We start from the raw sequence: 17,695 nt of genomic DNA, 5'->3' as shown, positions 1-17,695 counted from the left end.
AAGCACAAGTGGAGAGAGAAGCAGAGTTAGCATTTCAAGTGCTGTGACCCTTCTTCACAACTTTCTGGACGAAGGTCAGGATATTGACTTTGTTTCTTTCTCTCTCTCTATCCAGCGGTGTTACCAGACTGGCTGAGTTTCTCCAGCAATTTCTGTTCTGACACTTTCAAAAGATTGATGTTTGTTATCCACCCCTAAGTGCAAGGTGTCTTGCTTATGCCAATTCAGAGGGCAATTTAAGAGTCAACCACATTGCTGTGGGTCTGGAGTCTCGTGTAAGCCAGACCGGGTAAGGATGGCAGTTTCCCTCCTGAAAGGACATTGGTGAACATGGGTTTTTATGACAATTGACGTCAGTGCCATCGATACCATACTGAGACTAATTTTGTGTTCCCCATTTATGATTTGAATTATTCACATCTCACCTCTTGCTGTGGTGGGATTTGATCTCATGTTCCCTGGATTACTCATCCTGTGACATTATGTTCACAGTGTTGCTTCCCATCGTTTGCTATTTTGTGTTTGCCCTTTACGTCTTTGTCCTCTGATGTTTGGGAAATTGAACCTGTTTAAAAGATTGCCCTAAACCTGCCCCATTGACCAAGTCTTTGGTCACTTGTCCTAATCTGTGCTCCACTCTTGTGATTTTAAAGGAATTCTCATTATGTTCACGTGAAGCACTTTGAGATAGTTAACTGTACCACAGAAGTTCTTTGAATGCAGTTTGTATCCCTATCTTAATATCTGAAAGTAGAGGGTCATATTTTAAAAGTAGAAGACAAAAATGAGGATGATTTTTTTTTATCTTTCTGATGGTTGTGTGTCTTCCTCAAAAGGCAGTGAATTCAAAATCTTTAAGGCAGATGTAGATAGGTTCTTGATAACCAAGTGGATGACAGATTGTCGGGGATGTGTAGGAATGTCGAGTTGAGGTTGAATTCAGATCAGCCATGATCTTATTGAATGTTGCAGCAGGCTCGAAGGGCCGAGTGGCCTACTCCCGCCCATTGTATGTTTGTATCAAGCAGTCTGTGTCTCCCTTCTTATAGCTATGAACTGGGTCATTCCTTTCCAATATTGCGTCTTGTAGACAGTTAAGTGAACACCAGGTGGCCTCCTATTGGGAGCAGGCATATTGTCGGAATTGCAGTATTTCTTGTGTTAATTTTGTTGCTTCTCGCTCAGTGTTGCTGAGAATCATCTAAATAAAAACCAAAACACTTCTATTATTATCGCACCAATGGAAGTGTTGGTTTGGATGTAACATTGTTGAATAAGCCATTCCCAGCTTTTCCAGAATTCTGTGTTTAAAGCCCTTGTGTCTGGTTTCTACCCCTGAAACAGTTCTTATCAAGGTCATATTTGGCATCCTTTGTAACGGTGATAGGGATGAACATTGCCTCGTCGACCTGCGGACAGCCTCAATCAGGGTTAACGACAGTACTGACCCTCTCCAATATCGCTGTATGCTCTGGGAGGGTCTGCTTTTCGCGTCTTCCGTTCTTATTTATTTAACCGTAGCTGCTGGTGTTGGCATCTATACTGATGATATCCAAGTGTGCCTGAACACCACTTCTCTCCTGACTCCTCTGTCATTTATAATTTACCAATAATTTCATCTGAATGCCTGCCCAATTTCCAGCATTGGATAACCATAAACATTCCCTTAGTTAAATATTGTGAAGGGTGAAGCCATTGTTTTAATCCCCAAGTTCGACCTGACACCCCCTCCAACCCCAGTAACTCTGTTGACAGCCTTCTTGTCACATTTAAAACAAGGATCGATAGATTCGTGAACAGCCGGGGGATGAACAGTTACAGGAAAAGGGCAGGGAAGTGGATGTGGGGAATGTCAGATCAGCCACGATCCTACTGAATGGAGGAGCAGGCTCAAGGGGCTGAATGGCGTATTCCTGTTCCTATTTTTTATGGTTCCCGAGCCCTTACCTCTGATACAGGGCCATGGCTTCAGTATGTGCCATTACTGAGCGTGCTGATGTTCCCTTGTGTAATATCAACAACTTAGCAGCTGCTGCAACCTCTCGCTCCTTTGTTACCTCTAAACACAATATGCCAATGTGTCCGGGGAGGCGATGTCCGACTTTATTGTCACCAGACTATTCAGCCAGTTAATGTTCTGGGGACTTGGGTTCAAAACCTGCCAGGGCAGATGGTGGAATCTGAATTCAATATAAATCTGGAATTAAGAGTCTAATGGTGAAATCGTTGTGGTTTGTTTTAAAAACTTATCTGGTTTCCTGCTGTCCGAAACTGGTCTGATCTACATGTGATTCAGATCTACTGTCAGCTGGTTGAATCTTCACTGCACTTTCAATCAAAACATCCAGGCGGAGGTTCGCTATAACCTCCCCACTTTTATACTCTATTTAAAGGCCAATCTCCCTTTTGCCTTCCCTATTACTCACTGAACTTAGATGAAGAGTTCATAGATGCTTCCAAATCCTCCTATTCAGCAACTTTCTCCATTTAACATTCAGCACATTTCCTGCTGGCAAAGTACACAACCTCATTTTCCCACATTCTATTCCATCTGCCAAGGGTTTGCTCATTTGCTTAACCTGTCGATATCCCTCTCCATGTCATCCTCACCACCTGCATTCCAATCAACTGCAGTCTTGGCAATAGTACATTCACTTCATGTTTCCAAGTAATTCATATCCATATTGTAAATAATTTTGGCCCCAGCCCTGATCCCTGTGGCACATTGCTCGTTACAAGTTGCGATCCTGAACATGCCCCTTATCCCTACTGCATCATTGGTTAGCCAATCATCTATCCATACGATTAGACTGTCCTCGATATCGTGCGAATATCATTGGCTCTGCCAGCAAATCTTTCCAAACTGTCCTTGGAAAAGTGGTGGTGAGCTGCCTCTTAAATTGCTTCACAAATATGATGTGGTCTATAATAAATGTTCAGGAGCGAGTTCCAGGATTTTGATCAATAACATCGAAGCAATGCGTATATGTCACAGTTGGAATGTTGTGTTTACACTTATCTCCTCTTGCTGGTTGAAGTGATGGAGTGGAAGTTGCTCTTGAACAGTCGCCACTCATATAATCAAGCCAGACAGATCGATTGTGGCCAGAGACTCTGCCATTTCGACTTCTCATCAATCTACATTCTTTCCATCCAAGTTTTAGTCACATCAAACTGCCACAGAACGCTGTTATGGCCTCAGTAAACTATAATAACGTGAAGATCGCTGGGATGACTTTCTATATCCTAATATAAACACAGATCATTGTTTCCAGTTTTGGTGGAACAAAATACATCATATTGGTGGATAATTACAGTTAGTGCAAACACAGCTAGCCTTCGATAAATATTAATCCTGTTCACTTCAACGGCCAAATTTCAATTCAGAAACCAAGTGCACTCGGCTGCTTGTAACAGAGACAACATGACAAAATGACTCATAGGAGGAGAAATGGGACATTGAGGAGGAGTGAAATGTTTGCTTTTGGTCACCTCCACAATTGTTAGAAAAACAGGTTGAAATGATTCTTTAAAGCTGGCTGAAGTAATGGTGAAAAAAGACATTTCTTATTTCTGAAAGAATGGGGAAACAGAAGAGGGAATGAAATCTGACTTGGGAGCTATTTCCTATTTGTTGAGGATGTTGCTTCATCACAGTCTTGGTTTAGAGCATAAGCTCTTCATCAGGAATAAAGGGTGGCCCAAGGGGGCTGAGAGATAGCTGGGAAGGAAGTGGGGCTGGAGGGAAGGCAGCTGGGAGTGCAATAGATAGATAGAGGTAGGGATTGATGGTGATAGGTCAGAGATGAGGGTGGAGCAAATAGGTGAGAAGCAAGGTGGACAGGTATGACAGGTCAAGAGGTTGGTGTCGAATTGGAAGGTTGGATCTTGGACAAGGTGTGGGAGAGGGAATTAGGAAACTGATGAAATCGATATGGATCCCATGTGGTTGGAGGGTCCCAAGGCAGATGATGAGGCGTTTTTCCTACAAGCGTCGGGTTGCAAGAGCTTGGCAGTGTAGGAGATCCAGGGCTTGCATGTCCTTGGTGGAATGAGAGGGGGAGTTAAACTGTTCAGACACAGGGCCGTCGGTCGTTTGGTTTTATTGTCCCAGAGTTGTTCCCTGAAACGTTCCGCTAGTTGGCATCCAGTTTCCCCAATGTGGATGAGACCATATTGCGCGCAGTGGAAATAATCTTATAAATAGATTGCATAAATCTTAGCCTGCCAGAGTTATTTTCTTCAATTAAATTAAAGAATATTTTAATTAAATTGGGTGACTGCATGAAACGGTTTGTTGGTCAGATTTGAATCATCACTCCCAAATGAGACAATGCCATGAATATCAGTGAACTGCTCTTTTTGTTAAAATCCACAAGTTCTTGATGTATTTTCACAGCTTACTGGAATTCACATCTGCACATTCAATGTCAAACTCTGACACCAGAAATGAAATTACAGCATTAATTTTGACTTACAATATTCGAAGAAACAAATTAATAGCACACAGTGAATACCAAGTCTGATTAATATGAAATTAAATTTGACCAAAAAAATATAAAATCAAGATGGGAGATAAGAAATGGGAGAAGTGCATTAAGGCAAGAAATGCAGCATCATAGAAGGTGCTCCTCCAGAGAGTGTATTTTACCAACTAGCACTGCTAAATATAAACACTCTGATATGATCCTCTGGTTTTAATGTAAACCATAACCCCATACAGTAGGTACCATTTAAATGAGTTAAAAATACAATCCTTGATCAAACCCAGCCTCCAGCCTTACCGCCCGCTTCTTGGAGCTTGGACCTTCCTTCAGCTCCGGGGGGTCGTTGGACTTCTGGGCTCCAGCTGCCACTCCTCCACTGAAGAAGCTTTGGGAAGCAGATGCAAAGGCAAGACACAGAACAGACCATCTTTGTAAATGAAAGCAGCTTACGGAGACATTGAGCAATAGCGTCACATGGTTTTGACCCATCGATCTCTGGTTCATCTGCCCAGCACACTCACGCAGCACTACTCTGCTTCTGTGCTCCCAGAAGCTGGATTGTGGATCAGTTTAAAGTAGGTCCTATATCTCTGATAACATCGATACACAAGGCAGTGAAGAAAGGTTTCAGCACACTGGCCTTCATCAATTAGGGAATTGAGTATAGATGTTGGCAAGTTATGTTGTAGTTATACAGGACGTTGATGAGGCTGCACCTGGAATATTGTGATCAGTATTGGTCCCCTTGGTGTTCTGACTTCTGACGTCTTTAACTCTGGGTTTGTTTTGAACTTGATGGGATACTTTGTGCAACTCAGCATGTTTAAACAGTATCTCTCAGAGGGATTCATTTGAAACTTTTCAGGAGGTGAGCTCAACAAGATTGAACTATTCAAATTTACTTGGACTCTCTTTTAAACTTACTTCAGGACCAGTAGTCAGAGACACAAACAGCATGGAAACAGACCCTTCTGTCCAACTTGTCCATGCTGAGCTGATATCCTAAATTAATCGAGTCCCATTTGACAGCACCTGACCCATATACGCTGGCAGCTTATTTCATATATATACCACCCTCTGCATGAAGACGTTGTCCCTTTAATATATTTCGCCTCTTACTCTAAACCTATGCCCTCTAGTTCTGGACTCCCCCATCCCAGGGAAAAGACCTTGTCTATTACCCTGTCAATATCCCTCATAATTTTGTAACTTCTATTGGGTCACTCCTCTGCCTCCGATGCTCCAGTGAAAACAGCCCCATCCTATTCAGCCTCTCCCTGTAGCTCAAACCCTCCAACCCTCAGCAATATTCCCGTAAATCGTTTCTCACAGAGAAGTTAGCGTTTCAGTCCTGAAGAAGGGTTAATACCCAAAACGCTGACTACTCCACATCCTGGTGCTGCCTGGCTTGCTGTATTCTCCCAACCTCCTGCTTGCCTGCTACGGGTTGCAACATGTAGTGGCTCAGTGTTACGACTGCAGCCTCATAGTGCCGTGGACCCAGGTTTGATTCCAGCCTTGGGTGGTTGTCTGTGAGGAGTTTGCACATTCTCCCAGTGTCTGCGTGGGTTTTCACTGGATGATCCTGTTTTCTTCCATAAACCAAAGATGTGCAGGTCATGTGGATTGGCAATGCTTAATTGCCCATAGAGTTAGGTACATTAGTCAAAGGGAAACGGGTCTGGATGGGTTTGTCTTCGGAGGGTCGGTGTGGACTTGTTGGGGCAAATTGCCTGTTTCCACACTGTAGCTAATCTCATCTGCACTACTTTTGTCACTAAATAATGGCAGAGAAGACTTGACGGGCCGAATGGACTAACTTCTGCTCCGATGGTCTTGCGGTCTTAGGTTTCTCTGGAACATTTCATTGGCAATGTGCAGTCCCGGGCTCAATGAGCAGCAGTGTCCATTGAAAGCAAAGCTCATAGTATCGTAGAACTCCTACAATGTGGAACCAGGTCCTTCAGCCCAACACATCTGCACTGATCTTCCGAAGAGTAACCTACTCAGATCCATTTTTCTACCCTCCGTATATTGCACACAGACCCCCTAGGGTGGAATTGATCCTGGGTTCCGGTGCCATGAGGCAGCAGTGCTAACCCTGAGGCACCATGGGGTTGTGGTTGTGGGGTGTAGGGGAGGCACTTGCAGTCCAGCAGAAAACAAAAACAGCCCACCTACTCTCCCACTGCACCCACTGTCAGAACTGGCAGAGGTTCAGTCCTGGGGTGTGACCGAAGGCAGCGTCACCGGTGGGATCTGATTGCTGGGAGCGCTGGTGCCCCCGGTGGTGCTTCCGCAAGTTGCAGGAAAACATGAACCTCTTCCCACAGTCGTGCCAGCTGAAGGGCCTCTCCACGGTGTGGACGGACTGGTGCCTCAGCAGGGCTGAGGAATTGCTGAAGGCCTTCCTGCACTTAGGGCAACTGAACGACCTCTCCCCAATGTGGACCCACCAATGGGCCAGCAGGTCGGAGGAAAGAGCAAAGCCCTTCCTGCACTGTGACATCTGGGCAGAAGAATGGCCTCTCCTCGGTGTGGACCCACTGGTGTCTCAGCAGGTGGGAAGAACTGCTGAAGGCCATCTCGCACTTGGGGCCGGAGAACGGCCTTCCCTGGTGTGGACCAACTGGTACGTCAGCAGGGCAGAGGAATCACTGAAGGCCTTCCCGCACTCAGGGCAGCAGAAGGGCCTCTTCCCCTCTGCGGAACCATTGGTGCTTCAGAACAGTTTCAAATTTCACAATATGCTTCTGATAGGAGGGAGACCAGAATTGTACACAATATTCCAAAAGTGGTCTAACCAATGTCCTGTACAGCCACAAAATAACTTCCAAACTCCAATACTCAGTCAGAGGATTGGGAAAGCTTTCGAAACCCACAAAAAACAAGCAGGAAAGAATGGAGGGACAAACCGAATTTTTGAGTGTCAGCTTGGAAGCATCAATGAGAAATCGGCGGACTGGGTTTATTGGGTACCCGTTCTCCTTAAATACACTATATACGTCTTTCTCTTGTGCTCTTCGTAGTTTCTCTGTGCTGCAGTGTGTAGTGGCTCGTTGATATAATGTCCTGATGCAGCTTCGTTTGTGGGTGTTGGGATGATTGCTTCTGTGGTTAAGAACTTGGTTTGCGTGTGTTGTTTTTCTGTCGACGCTAGTTTGAAGTTCCCCATTGACTGTTCGTTCTACTGTGACATCTAAGAATGGCACTTTGTTGTTGTTCTCCTCCTCTTCAAACCAGGAGACCCCTCAGGCCACAGTCTCACTACTTGGAACACCAATATACAGACTAGTCAAAGGCCTCCACTGAAGATTAAAACACCAAGTCGAAGATTCACGTCACTCCATTTACTCCATCCAAGAATTCCTGAACACCAAAGACACCAAGATCGAAGATGATGGAATAATGTTGTGCTTTAACAAGATAACAGTGTCAAGCTCGTGGAACTGTGCCTTATCACCCACTTCATATTCAGTAACAAGCCCTACAAACAAATCAACGGAACACCCATGAAACCACCAGTGTCAGGATTCCTAGCAGAAGCAATAATGCAGAGACTCGAACAAACAGCCCTTTCAACGATCCAACCCAACTTTGTGTCCGCTACAGTGATGACACTTTTGTCATCAAAAAATGAAACAAATTAGAGGAAACCTACAACACCATCAACAATATCCTTACGGGCATAAAATTCACAAAAGAGGAGAACAACAACAAAGTGCCATTTCTCGATGTCACAGTAGAGCGAACAGTCAATGGTAAATTCAAAACAGCGTCTACAGGAAAACAACGCACGCGAACCAAGAACTTAGCGACAGAAGCAATCATCCCTGCACATACAAACAAATCTGAATCAGGACACTATTTCAACGAGACACGACACACTGGAGCACCCAGGAACTTCGAAGACCAATCAATAACTGGACAGCGCATTTAAGAAGAACGGGTAGCCAACAAACCCCACAGAAAATTGCTTCCCTGACCGGGAATCGAACCCGGGCCGCGGCGGTGAGAGCGCCGTATCCTAACCACTAGACCACCAGGGAGATGTCAATGCATGGTGTCAGATCTGCTAGAAATGACTAACCTGCCCGAAAATCGAACCCGAGCCGCGGTATATCGAAGGCTTTCACCTGTGCAACCACCAATATCATTTCTTGTATCCATTGCTCCCGGTGCGGTCTCCTCCACATTGGGGAGACTGGAGACTCCTCGCAGAGTAAAGTCACAGCGCTGAGGGAACATCTCCAGGGCACCCGCACCAATCAACCCCATCGCCCTCTGGCCCAACATTTCCCCCCACCTCCCTCCCACTCTGCCGAGGACATGCAGGTCCTAGGCCTTCTCCATCGCCGCTCCCTCCCCATCAGATGCATGGAGGAAGAACGCCGCATCTTCCGCCTCCGATACATTCAACCCCCAGGACATCAATGTGGACTTCACCAGTTTCCTCATTTCCCCTCCCCTACCTTACCTCAGTTCCAACCTTACAGCTGACCTGTCCTACCTTCCAATCTCCCTGACCACCTATCCGCTCCACCCTCCTCTCTGACCTGCCACCTCCACCCCCACCCCCATTCACCTATTGTACTCTTTGCTACCTTCTGCTCAGCTCCCCCCCCCCCCCCACCCCACCACCACCAATTTATCTCTCCACCCTGGAGGCGTCCTGCCTCTATTCCTGATGAAGGGCTTTTGCCCGAAACAGCGATTTTCCTGCTCCTCGGAAGCTGTTTGACCTCCTGTGCTTTTCCAGCACCACTCTGATCTAAACTCTGGTTTCCAGCATCTGCAGTCCTCACTTTTGCCTAACCAGTAAACCCAGTGTGCCGATTTCACATCAACAAACTGACTCAAGCAGACGCAACGTGTGCAGAAACCCTAGCCACATTACTTTACATTCAAGACATCTGGGAAATGATGTCCAGACAACTCAGCCCTCTCAGCATCATGGTAGCCCACAAACCTACCAACACACTTAAACAGCGGCTAATGAACCTGAAATACCCGATACAAACAACCAGCAAACGAATGTTATTTACAAAATACCATACAAAGAAATATATACATGAACTCTGCCGCACAGTTCTCTGTGGCAAGAAATGCTGGGATGAGATAAGGAAGATTTTTTTTCAGCCAAAAAGAATCGGCACTGACTGGACAGCCATTTAAAATCAACGCTGTCAGCCCAGGATGGAAGATCCAAAGGGATGAACAGCTTTCATATTTCCTGAAGATTTACAAAACTGAGACTGGGTTTTGGTGTTTGTTCCCTCTCCACTCCCAGGAGCCGCAGTGGTTGGGGCGGTGAGTTGGGGAAATTGAAATGTGCCCGTGAGCAGCGTGTGGGGCTCTTTCAGCGTCCCCTCCGCTGACAGCGCTGTGGCTTGACTCTGATGTTCTCAGGGACACTTACTGACGCGAGACAGTGAAAAGATTCTCGTTCCTGCAGATCAGGAATTCAAACCGTATGCCGGCTTCAGGACAATGAGAAAGATTAATTGGGGTGTGTGAAGAAGCTGTGAGTTGCATTTCAAACAGGTAGGTGGAGTCAGATGCGTCATCCATTGCGCCCCTGGCACTGTGCGTATCTAACGCCACCATGCTGCAGAGCTCTGACGTGAACACGGACATGCGCAGCAATGGGAATATTCACAAGGTGAACAGCCAAAGATAATCACCGTCACTGATTCCCTTCCATTGTCTCAACTTTGTGAAGCAGTATCTTTCATTGGGAAATAAAACACCTTTGTTCTTAGGTACCTGCTTCATTTCGATCACGACTTCATGCCCCTCACTGTTCTAGTCTCATTTCCAAACACTTGACTCATTGCCTCAAAAGCAGCTCTGTGGGTATCTGCTTGTTCCACCCTGACAGGCAGTGGGTTGCAGATTCCCGACCAGTCTCAACGTGATTGAAATATTTCAACCCCTCCACTGATGTGCATCTAAAAAAAAAACCGTGGAGCAATCTCCCTTTCTTTCTGACGACAGTTCTCAACTGTAGTCGGCAGGGTTCACACCTCCGTGGGGAAACCGCAATGGATTTCAAGTCTGTCGCATTAACCACTCGGCCCACGAATACAGAACCACACTGACAGCTTCATTTCCCAGGTCTCTCTGTCTGTGGAGCTGAGAAAGAGTGAATCATTGCAGAACTTGTTTGAATCCAATCACTTAACAGGTTTCGAAAGTGTTAAATATCTGCAAATGGCGAGTCTGGGTGTTTCATCCCGAAAGATGAAATGGACGTTCAGTTAAAAACAAAAACTGAAATTGCCGGAGCAACTCAGCATGTCAGGCAGCATCTGTAGAAAGAGAATCAGAGACAACATTTCAGAAATCTTTTTTTTCCTTATCCAGGTACAGCCAAACCTGCTGAGTTTCTCCAGCCGTTTCTCTTTCTGTTTCGGATTCTCAGCATTCGTAGTCCTTTACGTTCGAAATTAAATCAATTCAGAAACCCCTTTGTGCTTCCTCAGTGGAGAAGATTTCCGTTTGGGAAACATTTTCCTGACACCATTAAAAACGCTCATCTTCGCAGCCAAGAAAGCGGTAGGAGCGAGAACAACAAACACTCCGTGCCTGGGTGGTCTCCAACCACCAACCTTCCGATTAACAACTTACAGGCTGGCCAATTGCGATAGAGAGATACGTAAAAGCACAGCTTGCACAGTCTGTTAGAGGAGGCGGTTCGTCAATGCATAATTCTGTCTGTCGTGCCTAGCATGTACACTGTCCTCTACAGTTTTACTTTTATATGCTAAAGCCTGGGCCATTCATTGTGAAGACATGGGGACAGTCTGATCCCACCATCTGCAGGCACATCCATGTCACTAGGAACTAGCTTTCCTACACCGGGGCCATCGCCCTTTGAGCCTTTCAGTGTTTTGCCTGTTCCCGACTTTTCATAGTGACCCGGAACCGAGAAGGGGTTTGAATTCCTGATGTGCAGCAACGAGAATTTTTTCAATGTCTCAGTTCAGTTCATGTCCCGAGAATAATAGAGTCAATCTCCCGGCCTCTTAAACAAGGGGACGGTGTCTGGACTGTCTCTGCTCAGTCGGACAGTTCATTCCTTCATTCTCCTCTAATTCCATTTCCCAAAGAGTTTCTAAAGAGTCACAAAGCGGGAGACTGGGATTTCTGTTTTACTTCATGAACATTTTTCCACCTGCTAACTGACAATATTTTGCCAAAATCTCTTCCCGATTGTAACACTTGCATCATGTCCAGGCATGAGGTATTTCCACTTTTGGGAATGTTCTCTTTGGAGCAAAGAAGGTTAACTGGAGATGTCCAGGGGCTGTTGGCAATGATGGGAGAACAAGTGGTGGGAATGGGCAGGTTAATGATCAGAAGAACCTATTGCCACTGACGAGGGTCAGTTACTAGAGGAAAGGGATTGAAGTTCTTTAATGGAAAGCCGCATTTGTGTTGAACAAACACAGGGAATACTACAGAAAGCCAACGGGTCGAGCAGCATCTGTGGAAAGGTAAACAGAGCCGACGTTTTGAGTGTGCTGCGGTTTTTGTTCAGAACACGAGTTTCCTGCATGGCAATAAATTCCCAGACGTGAGAAAACGTGGCTTTATTGAGACGGGTTTTGTGAAGTTTGAGCGATAATGCAACCAATAGGAAGTCATTTAAAATCGCCAGCGAAGAAAGCATAGTCAGCAGGTTACCACACTGGGCGGGAGAACCCCAAAGGGTGTCTAAGGCAGCAACGTAAATGTTCGGTCACAAGTGGAGGCCTAATATTTCTCATGGAATGTTTCCAACAGGAAAGGTGAGTATTGGGCTTGTCAGCCTATTTCAGCTTCCCCTCCTCTGACAGCGCTGTGACGTGAACAAAATTAAATCTATGGTATTGAATGACATAGCGTCGGATGATGTGGAGTCTGTGTGTGTGGAATTGAGGAACCACAAAGGCAAAAAAAACATAATTGGAGTTGTGTATAGACCTCCTAACAGTGGTCAGGACCAGGGTCGCAACATGTGCCGGGAAATAGAGAAGGCGTGTCAGAAAGGCAAGGTCACAGTGATCATGGGAGACTTCAATATGCAGGTGGACTGGGTAAATAATGTTGCTAGTGGATCTAAAGAAAGGGAATTCATGGAATGCTTACAGGATGGCTTTTTGGAACAGCTTGTCATGGAGCCCAGAAGAGAGCAGGCTATTCTGGACCTAGTGCTTTGCAATGAACCAGACTCTATAAAAAATCTTAAAGCACGGGAACCCTTAGGAAGTAGCGACCATAATATGGTAGAGTTCAGTCTGGAGTTTGAAAGGGAGAAGGCAAAATCTGATGTAATGGTGTTACAGTTGAATAAAGGTAATTATGAGGGCATGAGAGAGGAACTGACTAAAATAGACTGGAAGCAGAGGCTAACCGGGAAGACAGTAGAGCAAAAATGGCAGGAGTTTGTAGGTATAATTGAGGACACTGTACAGAGGTTCATTCCCAAGAAAAGAAAGATTATCCGGGGAGGGATTAGACAACCTTGGCTGACAAAGGAAGTCAGGAAATGTATTAAAGAAAAAGAGAGATCCTATAAAGTGGCTAAGAACAGTGGGAAATCAGAAGATTGGGAAGGATACAAAAGCAAACAGAGTATAACAAAGAGTGTAATAAGAAATGAGCGGATCAAATATGAAGGTAGGCTAGCCAGTAATATTAAAAATAATAGTAAAAGTTTCTTTCAGTACATAAGAAACAAACGACAGACAAAAGTAGAGATTGGGCCATTTCAAACTGATGCAGAAAGCCTAGTGATGGGAGATAAGGAAATAGCAGGAGAACTTAACAAGTACTTTGCGTCAGTTTTCACAGTGGAAGACATGAGTAATATCCCAAAAATTAAAGGGTGTCACGGGGCTGAGTTGAGTATGGTTGCCATTATGAAAGAGATAGTGCTAGAAAAGTTAAAAAGTCTTAAAATTGATAAATCACCTGGCCCCGATGGGATACACCCTAGAGTTCTGAGAGAGGTGGCTGAGGAAATAGCAGAGGCATTGGTTGAGATCTTTCAAGAGTCACTGGAGTCAGGAAAGGTCCCGGATGATTGGAAGATGGCTGTTGTAACCCCCTTGTTCAAGAAAGGATCAAGGCAAAAGATGGAAAATTATAGGCCAATCAGTTTAACCTCGGTTGTTGGTAAAATTCTAGAATCCATCATTAAGGATGAGGTTTCTAAATTCTTGGAAGAGCAGAGTCTGATAAGTCAACATGGATTTAGTAAAGGGAGGTCATGCCTGACAAACCTGTTGGAATTTTTTGAAGAGGTAACAAGTAGGTTAGACCAGGGAAACCCAGTGGATGTGGTCTATCTAGACTTTCAAAAGACCTTTGATAAGGTGCCACACGGGAGGCTGCTGAGCAAGGTGAGGGCCCATGGTGTTCGAGGTGAGCTGCCGGGATGGATTGAGGATTGGCTGTCGAACAGAAGGCAGAGAGTTGCGATAAAAGGTTCTTTTTCAGAATGGCAGCCGGTGACGAGCGGTGTCCCGCAGGGTTCGGTGCTGGGGCCACAGCTGTTCGCATTATATATTAATGATTTGGATGAGGGAACCGGGGGCATTCTAGCGAAGTTTGCCGATGATACGAAGTTAGGTGGACAGGCAGGTAGTACTGAGGAAGTGGGAAGGCTACAGAAGGATCTAGACAGGTTGGGAGAGTGGTCCAGGAAATGGCTGATGGAATTTAACGTGAGCAAGTGCGAGGTATTGCACTTTGGCAAAAAGAATAAAAGCATAGACTACTTTCTAAATGGTGAGAAAATTAATAAAGCCAAAGCACAAAGGGATCTGGGAGTGCTAGTCGAGGATTCTCTCAAGGTAAACATGCAGGTTGAGTCCGTGATTAAGAAAGCGAATGCAATGTTGTCTCTTATCTCAAGAGGGTTGGAATATAAAAGCAGAGATGTACTACTAAGACTTTATAAAGCTCTGGTTAGGCCCCATTTGGAGTACTGTGTCCAGTTTTGGTCCCCACACCTCAGGAAGGACATACTGGCACTGGAACGTGTCCAGCGGAGATTCACACGGATGATCCCTGGAATAACAGGTCTAACATATGAGGAACGGCTGAGGATACTGGGATTGTATTCGTTGGAGTTTAGAAGATTAAGGGGTGACTTCATCGAGACGTACAAAATAATACATGGCTTGGAAAAGGTGGATGCTAGGAAATTGTTTCCGTTAGACGAGGAGACTAGGACCCGTGGACACAGCCTTAGAATTAGAGGGGGTCATTTCAGAACAGAAATGCGGAGACATTTCTTCAGCCAGAGAGTGGTGGGCCTGTGGAATTCATTGCCACGGAGTGCAGTGGAAGCCGGGACGCTAAATGTCTTCAAGGCCGAGATTGATAGATTCTTGTTGTCTAGAGGAATTAAGAGCTACGAGGAGAACGCTGGTAAGTGGAGCTGAAATGCGCATCAGCCATGATTGAATGGCGGAGTGGACTCGATGGGCCGAATGGCCTTACTTCCACTCCTACGTCTTATGGTCTTATGGTCTTATGATGTTCTCAGGGACATTTACTAACGAGAGACAGTGAAAAGAGTCTCGTTCCTGCAGATCAGGAATTGAAACCGTAGGGCGGCTTCAGGACAATGAGAAAGATTAATTGGGGTGTGTGAAGAAGGTGTGAGCTGCATTTCAAACAGGTAGCTGGAGTCAGATGCGTCATCCATTGCGCCCCCATGCTGCAGAGTTCTGACGTTAACACGGACATGCGCAGCAATGGGAACATTCACAAGGTGAACAGCCAAAGATAATCACCATCACTGCTTCCTTCCATCGTCCCAACTTTGTGAAGCAGTATATTTCATTGGGAAATAAAACACCTTTGTTCTTAGGTGCCTGCTTCATTTTGATCACGATTTCAAGCCTCTCACTGTTCTAGTCTCATTTCCAAACACTTGACTCATTGCCTCAAACGAAGCTCTGCGGGTATCTGCTTGTTCCACCCTGACAGGCAGTGGGTTGCAGATTACTACCAGTCCCAATGTGAGTGAAATATCTTTCCCCCTCCACTGATTAGAATTTTAAAGAAGAAACCGGGAAACAGTCTCCCTTTCTTATTGACGACATTTCTCAACTCGAGTCGGCAAGGTTCATACCTGCGTGGGGAAACAGCAATAGATCTCAAGTCCATCGCATTAACCACTCGGGCCACGAATAAAGAACCACACTGACAGCTTCATTTCCCAGGTCACTCTGCCTGTGGAGCTGAGAAAGAGTGAATTATTGCTGGGTTTGTTTGAATCCAATCACTTCACAGGTTTCGAAAGGATTGAATATCTGCACATGGAGAGTCTGGGTGTTTCATCCCGAAAAATGAAATGAACTTTCAGTTAAAAACAAAAACAGAAATTGCAGAACTCTGTTTTCTCCAACCGGTACTGCCAAACCCGCTGAGTTTCTCCAGCAGTTCCTCTTTCTGTCTCGGATTCTCAGCATCCGCAGTCCTTTACGTTAGAAATTAAATCAATTCAGCCTCATGTGCAGGAATGAGAATCCTTTCAATTTCCCAAAAAAATCGGCAGAGATTTCAAGGCGTTTGGAAAAAAAGTAAAAGTGACACTAGGAAGAACATTTTCGCACAGGGAGTGGTTCGGATCCGTAAATCCCTGTCTGACCGTGACAAAGAGGCAGATTCAAAAACACAAAAGGGAATTCGGTGGTCATGTTCAAAGTAACAATGTGGAGATTTACAGGGAGAAGGCAAGGGAATGATACGAATAGAGACTCTCATTTACTTGCTGTGTAGAACCAGCAGAGCTAAGGTGGGCCTCCAAATGCGCTGTGACACGTGTTGTGATTCAGAGTGAACTCACAGTTCGACCAACGGAAGGTGGGAATTTAGAAAAAGTTTATATTTACACAATCTCCTCACGTCAGCGCAACAGCAAAATGGTTTAATTATCCACCAGTGGAGGGAGCCCTGTTCCTGGAGATGGGACAAACAGCTGACTCAGGGATACCAGTCCACATTGCTACCTTTGCTGCCAGTTCAGTGGGAGAACATTGGAGGGACAAAGGCGTGAATAACGATCTGTGTAGGAGGGTGACTAACTGTTAATGGAGACTGTTCCTGGCTAACAATAAGTCGTGTGTAACAACAGACTATGTGATAACAAGGCCTCGTGTGGGTGTGGTAAGGATCAAGGGCATGGGGGAGTTCGGGTCCAAACAATATTGAACTCGATGTTGAAGACTGGAGAGCCATAGGATCTTCTGCAGGCAGAACCAATATAATTCTGCGAAGTAGTCACCCAGTTTATGCTTCATGCTACGTTGGGGAAACCACACTGTGAGCAACGAATGCAGTAGACTAGTTTGTGGCAAATGTGCAGGTAAAGTGCTGCTTTACCTGGAAGATATGTTCGAGCCCTTGGATATTCAGGAGGGAGCAGGTAAAGGGGCAGGTGTTACGCATTCGGCGGTTGCAGGGGAAAGTGCCTTGGGACAATGGGAGGTGGGTGTGGGATGTTGCGACAGAAGGAAGAGTGGACCCGAGGTGTAAGCCCTGCCCATTTACTTCCTCTCATATATTAATCCGTGAAGTTGAAAGAACTTTCCATAGAATGATTCAGTTCCACGTGACTCATGAACTAATTTGTATTCATGTTGCGGGGCCAGCATCATTATTGTGCAGCTGCAGGCCATCGTCGGCGGCTCGCCCTGTAACGTCACGGCACGGCTGGAAGCCCTCGGGCAGTTTATCAAAGAAACCTCCCTGTGGGTCAGGGCAACCTGCATCGGGAAGCACTGGGATGGTCAACCACCACCAGTTCACATGGGGAACAAATCTCCACATTACACAGCCCTCGAGGCAAACTTCCTTTCCTTCGACTTAAAGTTCAAGAGTCCTCAAATTTCTTCCAGGTGTTCGCTAAATATATCTATGAACACTTTGTTAAAGCTGGAACGTTGCGAGTGTTGAAATTTTGTGCTTTTGGCGAAATCACAGTTCGAAAAAATAGAATATGGGAATTTAGACAGAGTTTATATTTGCACGACGGCGATATGTCTGTGGGTGCGTGATGGGAACATCACCCAGAAGGGAAACTACTTCTCCTATTCAGTCAATGTCGTCTTTACCAGCTTTCCCATATAACGGCGCTCTGTTCTGCACCCCGCCTTCTCATCTCTTTCCCAAAAAACGTCGACATAAATATTTCACATTGATATTCT

General features: G+C 45.5%; 1 protein-coding gene and 1 non-coding gene across 2 annotated transcripts in view; one reads left to right on the top strand and one right to left on the bottom strand.

Annotated features, from left to right (window-relative positions):
• LOC148144928 (uncharacterized) overlaps window positions 1-17,444 on the top strand; it is a 94,422-nt gene extending 76,978 nt beyond the window's left edge. The window contains exon 5 of the mRNA XM_087975447.1: window positions 17,141-17,444. Within this exon, the coding sequence (XP_087831573.1) occupies window positions 17,141-17,444 (304 nt within the window). The remainder of the gene's footprint in view (window positions 1-17,140) is intronic.
• Window positions 8,465-8,536, bottom strand: trnae-cuc (transfer RNA glutamic acid (anticodon CUC)). Its single transcript has one exon. It is a non-coding gene; the product is annotated as a tRNA-Glu (tRNA).
• Window positions 17,445-17,695: the final 251 nt, after the last annotated feature.

Source organism: Chiloscyllium plagiosum, unplaced genomic scaffold (assembly GCF_037043375.1).
Source record: "Chiloscyllium plagiosum isolate Xiang-an unplaced genomic scaffold, Cpla_swu_hap1 HiC_scaffold_27, whole genome shotgun sequence".
In the NCBI taxonomy this organism is placed as follows: Eukaryota; Metazoa; Chordata; class Chondrichthyes; order Orectolobiformes; family Hemiscylliidae; genus Chiloscyllium; species Chiloscyllium plagiosum.
Note: the sequence above shows the minus strand (reverse complement) of the source record. Positions and strands in the feature narration are given on the sequence as shown.